Source organism: Lissotriton helveticus, chromosome 1_1 (genome assembly GCF_964261635.1).
Source record: "Lissotriton helveticus chromosome 1_1, aLisHel1.1, whole genome shotgun sequence".
NCBI classification, from domain to species: Eukaryota; Metazoa; Chordata; class Amphibia; order Caudata; family Salamandridae; genus Lissotriton; species Lissotriton helveticus.
The window spans coordinates 1574282001-1574291913 of NC_136057.1; the positions used below are offsets into that span (position 1 = coordinate 1574282001).

General features: G+C 40.3%; 1 protein-coding gene across 2 annotated transcripts in view; it reads left to right on the forward strand.

Moving 5' to 3' along the window:
* UAP1 (UDP-N-acetylglucosamine pyrophosphorylase 1) overlaps window positions 1-1622 on the forward strand; it is a 148318-nt gene extending 146696 nt beyond the window's left edge. For both annotated transcript variants that reach the window (XM_078687169.1, XM_078687179.1), the window contains one exon: window positions 800-1622. In XM_078687169.1, the coding sequence (XP_078543295.1) occupies window positions 800-892 (93 nt within the window). In that variant the 3' untranslated portion in view covers window positions 893-1622. The remainder of the gene's footprint in view (window positions 1-799) is intronic.
* The last annotated feature ends 8291 nt before the right edge of the window (window positions 1623-9913 follow it).

Below are 9913 nucleotides of genomic sequence, written 5' to 3' on the forward strand. Positions count from 1 at the left end.
TTGGTCTTTCCTATCATGGACAAAGTGTATTGGACATGGCTTGAAAGTAATTTGGTCAGTCGTGAGGTAGCTGTAATGTTTTATTTTGACCTTTTACTTGTTTAAGTGCATGTTAGTAAAGAAAAATGACAAGCAAGGATGTGTGGAGAGTCAAAACTTAATATAGAAATTTAGACATGCATATGAGCAGTAGTAGTAGATAATAAGTGATGCATGGGCTGCTTCTTCACTGGGAATACCTCTGGATAGCATTCCATTTAATTGTCTTTTATCTTACCTCTGCCATCACAGAAGAAGACCAGCCATATTCAAGCAGCACCTCACCAATGCCGGAAATGTGATTGGGGTTGCTTGTGTTCTGTAACTGGATTTAAAATGATCCTTTAGTCTGATTTGAGCTGTTCGTTTGGGGACGGAGTTGGAACAAATTGGCACATGCCTTCAGTCCTTTAATGTAATGGTATAGAGTAGCTAAAAACGAAGAAATAGAATGCTTGCAATAGGATTTTATATGTAGAACAGCTTTGTCTTTCTGAGAAACCCCAAAAAAAAGTTTGCATTTATGGGGTAGAGACTTTAGACAGAAAGGATTAAGAAGTTACACAAATCAAACCGCTTTGTACGTATGTTATAAATGCTCTGGGAGTCTCCAATAACTGCTAAATCTTTTAACCCTCCTGCAAAATAACAAGGAATTGTTCAGCCATTCATGTTTCAGTTGTTACATTGAACCACTTTTGCTAATTTTGTTTTTCCTCGCCTTTCCTTCTACCTTGCCTTCCCTGTTGCCTCTCCTCAGGGACTGGAAAAGAATGTCAATAATCGTGAATTCCATCCACCCTTACTGATTGATGAACGTGGAATTCATGAACTGGTGAAGAATGGCTTGTGAAGCACCCTGGGTAACATTCCAAAACACAGCTTCCTTGAGCTGGGAAGAAGTTTAAAATGGCATATGCAGCATTCTTGAGCTGGTGAAGAACCGATTGTGGAGCGTTTGCAATACAGCACCAGTGTAATTTATTCACAAACTGGTGAAAAATAGCTTGCGAAGTGATGGGGTCAAAATGCCAGTAGGATTCATTCAAGTGCTGGTGAAGAATAGCTTCTCAGCATTGGCGATTTGTATTCTTGTTACCGGATTTATCCCTTCCCTGTGTTGGGGAAACATGATAAGGTGAAAAGAACTATGGACTACTCAAAATTTTAAAAAGTGAAGAATAACATTTTACACCTCAGTCATATTTATATTCCTTTAAAATTTTATTTTTTATACCAAAAAAGCATAGAAATGGATTTGACTAAATGAAGTGGCATAGTTTCAGAAACTAAGATTGTACTTTCTTTATATTTATTGTGTCCCTATGACATTAATGTTGGAAGCAAACTTTTTGCCTTTTTTATTTTTAAAACAAATGTATATAATAATTATAAACTATTGTACATGTTAAAGATTTTTATGGTACTAGGGAATAATTTTAAAGATTGTTGTTCTTTCTCAAGCATGTATCAGTCTTTTTACAGATTCAAATTGTAGCCCACAGTTATGGGCACTGTGTTCTGCAGATACTGCACATCCAAGAACTGGAGACTTGATTAAATATACAAACATATTTATCTCATTGGCAGCTTGTCTGTTTATTGTATTGCACATTTTATCAGCTTGTAATTCCAAGAACCCTAAATGAATGTAAAATATTTGATAAGCACACTCCTGTTTGATTTGTTACTGTGCCCCTTCTTTTCTTAGTCAGTGTTGACATTGTGGATACTGAGATAGAAATAGAGCAGACGGTATACGAGTATTCCCTTCTAATCTTCCCATATGCCAATGTGTTTTTATAGTGCACACCACCTTAATACAGAAGGTAGCAGCTGAAGAAAAATGGTCCAACCCCGATGAAGTGTCCAGGCTTGAAAAAAGGGAAGCTTGTCGGGCACCAAATCAGGATGTTCATAAGTTAAATCCCACAATTACAAGTCCACCATGCTGGATATATACTGACCACAGAAACCTACTATTCCTGAAGTCAGCAGACGCTTACTCCGACCTAGACAGTTGAAATGGTCGCTGTATTTTGCAGATTATGACTTTATTTCTTATTGGCCAGGAACAGCTAATGGACACATTGATTCTCTATTAAGAACTCCCACAACTTCTAAAGCTTCAAGTAAAAAGTAGACAATTATTCCTAACAAAAGGTTTGTCTGTGCAGTTAACAACCAGAATATGAATGATGAAATCAAGAAGCTTCTAACAGAAAACCAGGTGAGGACAGAGCCCAAGAGTCTGATAGAAAGTGATAAATATATTATGAACGGGCATTGTAGTTGCCAATGTGTGACCTTCAGGAAATCTATTTGCGACATTTTCATGATAACCCACTGGCAGCTAACAAAGGAATCCATAACAAGTTTAGTTAAGACATTTCTGTGGGCCCGGCATGACTTCCAGTTAAGACAATTTGTCCAAGCTTGTGAAACTTGCATCAAAGGTAGTGTTTCTCCAGCACTCCCAGTAGTGCCGTTCCTGTGGTGCATTAAAACCATGGATTTAATTGTAGATCTTCCCTTCTAGTCAGGGTATAACACAATTTTTGTTTTTGTATCTATTACCACCAAAATCAGCCAATTTATTCCCTGTAAAACAGTACATGATACCTAGCACAAGAACGCATGGCGTCCACCTGAGTCTTTGTTTCTGTCACATCTTTGGCAAGCATTTATGCAGTTCGGGAAATTGAGACTAGATATTGTAGTAGTTACCATCCTGAAACAAGAAGGTCAGACCAAGAAAACGAATCCTTTGATTAGAACTAAAACGACACCTTTGATTTGATCTGTTGGTTTAGGAAGGTGCCTGGTCATATTAAATGTGGCCAGCTGAATTTGCTCATAACTATCCCAGCAATTCATCTACAGGTACACTTGTTTCTACTTAAATTATGTGAGCTAACTCAACCCATTCCATAGATAGGGCAAAGTCTCAGCACATGTTGATAAGGAAAACAAACCTAGAATTTAGTGTGGGAGATAAAGTATTGTTGCCGTCGAAGCACTTACACCTAAAACAGAAATAGGAGACCATAGCCCCGTTTTGTAGGACCTTTTTAAAGTAGAAAGAAATTGTAAACCCAGTTACTGTGAAACTGAAAATGCCTCCTCATTCTGGGTTCCACCCTGTGTTTCATGTCTCGCATCTAAAGAGAAATCAACCTCACAAGAGACTTCAAGACCCAAAATCACCTCTTGTAGGTAATGAGCAAAAAGAATATAAAGTTAAAAGAATTCTGGATTGAAAAACCGCAATCAATATTTTGGAAACAAGTACCAGATATTCACGCCCCTCATCTGGTTAAGGAATTTCATCACCAGCTTCTGAAGAAACCGCAGCAGGTGGTCTGGCCTTTGAAGGGGTACTCAGGAAAAGTACTATTTGTGTATTGAAAGTACTTAAATGATTTACACCACAATATCGTATTGGGGAAACTAATGCTGGCCAATGGTGCTAAGCTTTGAAAAATGACTAGAAAAATCATACCAATATGGTTACTGATTTAAAGCTCCTAATCAGCTCTTGTTCCCCGAGATTAAAATCACGCAAGAGTGAACTGGTGAAAAATAAATGAAGCGCACACTCTGTCTGCATCAAACTTCAGGTGAACTATATGGAGAGCAATGGGTTGTCGCAGATTATGTGCATGTTGATGAGTAAACAAGTTAATCCTTGGTTTTTTTTGTTTTTTTTTTTTCTTTCTTGAAGCATAAGAAAAAGTTTATCTCCTAAGGTTTAGTCCTCATAATTCCTCATTTATTGGTGAATTCAGTCTGCATATTGTTTGAAGAGCAGCGCAACCACTTGTACCTCTTTCCCTGTGGATGAGCAGCAATCAGCTTGTAATAGTTGCTATGTGCTTCCTGTGAATGAACAGCGCACTGTTTGAGGTATGCTCTACAAGAAAAAGAGGAGAACCAAAGAAGTATCCAAGAAGGTCCGTGACATTGATGCTTTATTTTTTTGAGAGACAATTTTCTGAGATCTTAAACGAATTTGACTGTTAAAAGAGCATTTTGGAAAAAGATTCTGATAACGACTTCCAACTGCAGATTCCTCACCTTTTGAATATTCCACCGGCGTTATACTGGATTCAGAAACTTTAAAGCAGTACCTCTGCGCTCCGGTAGGTGTGGCCATGCGGTTCCGCACTGACGCTTTTCCGCTCTGGAAATGAGGTATGGGGTTCATATAGGCACCATTACCACCAGCTGATATCCGTTCCTTTACCCGCTACCAGGCACTGATCCGGAGCTACGGCTCATCTCTTTGAGACAGTTTTGGATCAAAATTCTACCAGTGTTTAAGGGAAATGTCACCTCTCAAGATAACCGGGTCCAAACGGTTTTAAGTATCTGTAACAAATCCTCACCAGGTTTGCCTATGATGCCAGCGGTCAAGCTACTACTCTAAGGCCTGCAGTAACTGTGTATTGATGAACCCGAAGGCTGTACGATGCAAAGCTTTAAGTCGGCAAACATCGGACGACCCCAAGTTTGGGCCGGTCCAAGTTGAAGGGGAGCGTTTGGTCCCATTCTTGGTCTAGGTGCTTCAGGAATCCACCCCGGGGGTCAATTGGCTTCATGCTTCAAATCTTTGGGTAAGTTGTACAAGAAGCACAAAAAAATTAAACCTGGACTTTGTCCCTTCCTACCTCGCTCAGACACCTGAGAGGGTATTATATAAAATGAAAATGAGAGCCAACCACAGTTTTCAATTAATAACAGCTAACACTTTTGCTTAGGTATAGAGAGAGAGAGAGAGAGAGGACAGACAAGTTGTTTTGTTCTTGAAAGTCATGCTTTCTTTTATTCCTCAATTAGAAAAATGCATGCAACCAACACGTTTCACCAAAATATAGGCTTGTTCAAGGCTGCAAACACGCCAGAAAGTACATATAAATAATCTGTTTAAGACATCTAAAATACATGTAAAACACATAGTAGTTGGAAAAGTGACTTGATCAATACCAGAAAGAAAGTGAGAAATGAGGGGGAAAAAAGGCCTAGGACCTGAGAACAGTTAGTGAATCCAAAATAGGAGAGACCTTTTTGTCTTTTTTCACATAAGGAGAACATGTATTAAATAACACATTTTTAGTTATAGTTAGGACCTATTATCCATAGGAAAACCGCAACATTCTATTGGCAATAATTTTGGCGTTGATTTGATAAATCTTCTTGAAATTTTCCAAACTTTTGGCCAGCTCAGTTCCGCTCCTTCCTTGAAAGTTTGGGGGTGATTGGTGAAGCGGGGGCGGAAAAAAAGGGGGGTCCCAAAACGTGTTTTCCCCATGCAATTTCCCATAGGACCTTTACACACGGCTACAGCTCGAACAGCTGAACGGAATTACACCAAATTTGGCAGAGAGGTTGTCCTCATTTCCGACTTGTGGCTTTTGCTTATATGGTGTCAATCTGTTTGGTAGTTTTTGAGAAAATTGCGGTTAAAGTCATTTATATATCTATGGGCGCGGTGGATCCGCGGATTGTGCGAGGATTGGCATCTTAGCATAAGCGCACCATTCCGATCACGCGCTCAATTCTAATTGGCTGTCAAGCGGTTGTAAACATTCGAAACCAGGAACTGTTGGCAGCCATTTTGTGCCTCGGTAGAAGCGAGGGTGAAGAAGTAAGTGAAATATGTTGGCAAAACGTGAACAGGGGCAGGGTAGACACATCCTGGCCCCCAGGCCTGTCCAGGGGGTCCTATAAGGACCCGTAGGGCAAAAAAAGTAAGATAGGATTATTATTTTTTTTTTTAAATCGCGGGATACGCGTAGGGTCCGCGCGTTTCGCCGCTGGAAAAAATAAAGTATGTATTTTTGAGTTATATATCAAGCTTATGTGTTTAGATGTTGGGTGGCTCTAAAAAGAACTCTTGTGTTTGAGAGATTTTAGTACTTACATTTAACTACCGATGCAGAGTCTAAAGTTCATGAGGAACACTCTGTTCCCTTCATCTGTAAAATGTACACCATTTCTCCTAAAGATGCCATCCATATTAAAACGCAGATTGTTGTGGTATATGGACCCCTTTCTATAGTCTCGGAGAAAAGCAGACACAGATTTATTCACATGTTTCCTAGCGTTCTCAATCTGTGGACAAAATTGATTAGACTAGTTCCATTTGTGCTTTTGGCATATGTTTGAATAGACAAAGGGAGTTTGGGGGGAAATTGAAATCAATTATCCAAAGGTGTCCAACATAAGCATTTGCAGACCTACCCCAGTGCCTAGGTCATTGCCACCACAGTGCACAATTATGAGGTCAGGGTGTTGGAGATGCAAAAAGGATTTAAGCAATGGCATCAATTGGTGTCACTTTAATCCTCTCTGTCCAATCTATTTAATATCTACAGTGGGTAAACCTAGTTCTTTGTGAATATATTTGTGTTCTGCATTCTTTTGGCTCAAGAAAATATAGTTGTGCCCCACAATTCACACTCTAAGCATCTTGAAAGGAGGTCTCGCTGCACTCAATGGTCTCTGTAAATGAAATGGCAGTTTGAAAACTAAGATCTTTCTAAAATGGTGTATAAGATGCAGTGTTGAAAAACAAAAAAGAAATGATTGGTTGTTTGACAACATTCTACACAGAAAACTAGGGTGCATGTTTCTGTTTTATAAAAGCATGATTTTCATTGGTTATTAGAACGTGATTGAAAATAACATTACGTAGGATGAGGTTGTATATTGTGTGATGAACGTTTGCGTTCTTCGGGAGCCAGCATTACTTTTTTGCATGGGTAGATGCTAATTTGTACGTGGAAATGCAATCTGCTTTGGATTTTGAAAGTGACCACAGATTTCACTACTCTATCTTTCAAAATGCAAACTAAGTTTGCTATGGGGGGGCGGGAGTCATGAGAGTCCCGCTCTGTCAAAGCAAGCAGCAGTATACCGGGGGTAGGCACTGCAGGAGCCGGTCGTTGTAGTTCCCAGGGCCCTCGAGGGCACCAGGCGGAGGGCCACGCAGTTTTCCTTCCGTAATACACAAATTCCCGGGGGTGGTGATTCCCGGGTCTTGAGGTGGGTCGTTGAGGCCCACATACTTGTAATTTTGTAAGGGGGGTGGACGCGAAAGTGGTGCAAGGGGGTTGTAAATCTGGTACACAGTGTTTTGTTTTACTTTGCTTTCCTTTTTGATCTTGTAGAGGATCCAGGGTAAATATAATTGTTTTTGTTCAGCCAGTAACTTTTAACTCTACCCCCAAACGGCTTTCTGCCTGTTACCATAGGAACAGTTCATGGAACACTTACATGAGCACAGAGGCTAGAAGTTCACCACACTATAGGTATAGACTCAGGTAAAGATGTGTTAAAGAGTTAGCCTCAGAATTATACTTCAAATTATAAATATCATTTCTTTTGGGGAATGCTACCCCCACAAAAAAAAGTATATACTTTTTAAAATGAACTTTTATTAAAACAATAAATAACTGGAAATATAACTAAAAGATCATACAATAAATAACTAGAACCATAACTTTAACAAAACAATATAATAAACAACATGTGATGTGGACTCCAGCAGAAGTTCGGTAGTTAATCTGCAAAACAAAAAAGAAAATTAGTGTTTAAAATTAGATCAATGTGACTAAATGAGGTCAAACATTACAAGTCAAAGTAACACTTGACGATATTTACAATTTTTTTAATGTGTGCAGTGTGCCTGATACATTTCACTTATCTTATAGGCTTGCATTCAAGCGGTGTTTGTATAGAAGTGCCTACTACGTCAGATTTATATTTGAGATCAACAGGTCTTTAAAATGATTCAGAGATGAGACAGAATTAGGTGAGAGATCATGTCATTATGCAGGACAATATTTTTTAGAGCTTATTTACAAGACTTGCGCCACTTTTGTGTTGCTTTTCTCATGTTGAAACTGACGCAAAAGTGGCGCAAGGGGGTTGTAAATAAGCTCTTTTATTTCTAAAACATTTACTCGGAGGTATTGTATATCTAGGCTGTTCTGCTTACTTTGTGTAAACACTGTGAGCAACAGAGTTCACAACTTCAACTGAGCTTTGGCTCTACACATCAGAGTTGACAGCAGCGTCCACAACTTTAAAAGAGAAAGAGAAACGATGTGAGAGAGAGAAAGATAGAGAAAACAACATTAAAACTGTGAGAGAGAGAAAGTTATAGATGGAGCAGATTTACAAACCCAGCCTCCACCACCCTTGGACCTTTCTCCCTGTTGTTGCCACCTCCTTTGCTATGCCTTTTCAATCAAACCTCTTCACTTAATCTTGGGTGTACCCGCTCTCAAAACATTTCCACTGGCCATTGTACATACAGACTTTGGTCTACCAAAATGGATGTTTTGAAATTAATTTCCACAAGTCTTAAAAAAGGTGAATGAAAGAAAAGTTACTTGCTGCATATGCAAGACTGCTTTCAAGAGGAGACCCCAATAAAAAGTACTGGTGTGGAACTGCAAGTATGGGGAAGCACTTACAGACTAAGAATCCGGTCAACTTTGCAAGGGAAGAGTTAAGGAGATTGAGAGAGACTCCTCCTGCTTCATGAGAAGGCCCAAGTACCAGTGGAGCAACACCGTCAACCTCTACTGCACAGCCTAATATTCGTCACCAATTTGGAACCCTTTAAGAGAAAAAGTAAGAAGGTTGGGAGCTCTGTATGCCATCCTAATACCTAATCATCCATTAGTTATACGGAGATCCACCCTGTATCAGAACCATCTGTACAAGTGTGAATTGGAGATTATCTCCCACCAAAAACCACTCCAGGGCTTATATCTGTTACTTTTTTTACTTCATTGACTAGTCATATTGTGAGTATTTACCTCAACGTTATCCGTTAAAAATTTGTTGATATTTTTGGCTTCTCACAACTAGTTCATGTCTTATTTGGGACGTCTGTGTAATGAGCTAGAATAGGAGGATATACTTTCTTCAATCTCGGCAATTTGCTGCTGACTTATGTAACATTATGCAAAATGAAAAAAAGTTAAAAATGTATATGTTGGTTGAGCAATGTGAGGCAGCTGGTGGTGCAATTGGGCCTGAGGGATGCGTGGGCGAGCCAAATGCCACCTTCTAAACTAGTGGTTAAGAAGATATACTGGGGGGGGCGTGGTTTGGACGCCGAGGGAGATGGCGGCTCTCTAAGTCTCTCCGCCCGTGCCGAAGGACTTGACTGGATCTGGAGCGCAAATTTATTCCAGCGCTGACAACTACAGAAAAATCGGGCAGCGGAATGTAAGCGGAGCACACAGAGCGCTCAGCTGACGAGCTGCGTGAAGGAAAAGTCCGATTTTGTCGGACTCGAAGCTCCGCTCCGGGTGCTGCCGGGCTCTGGTGAAGGAAGGCGGGAGGAAGGCTACGTGACCAGCCCAGCAGCCCACCGAGGACGCCAGCAGACGGGAACCGAGGCTCCTGCTCGATATGGGAGCAGGTTATTAAAATTCCGGCGGCACACCGGACTATGAAGAGTGCAAAAGAGTAACCGGAGAAGAAGAACCGTGAGTAGATTGGACGCTTGGGGGCACAGTAAACAGCAAACAGCTCGAGCACAGCCACCGCTCACACCCTCATAAAATGGCGGCATAACGCATTTTTAAGGAACTGCAGGTCCACAAACAGACTCTGCCCATTTGCTTGCAGCGTTTATGATGGGAAAAACATGCAAAATGAATGAGATTAAAAACAACTGAATATTTAGACCAGTAACTCAGAATAAGCGGAAAGGTACCTTTTGGTGATGTTTTTGACCCCTGAGGATCTATAGTGTGTGATCCTGTGTGTAAAGACTGACCATGAACCCATGACCATGATCCCAAATCAAAGTAATTGCTTTTGATACTGCTTTTGATCTGCCTTGGATACT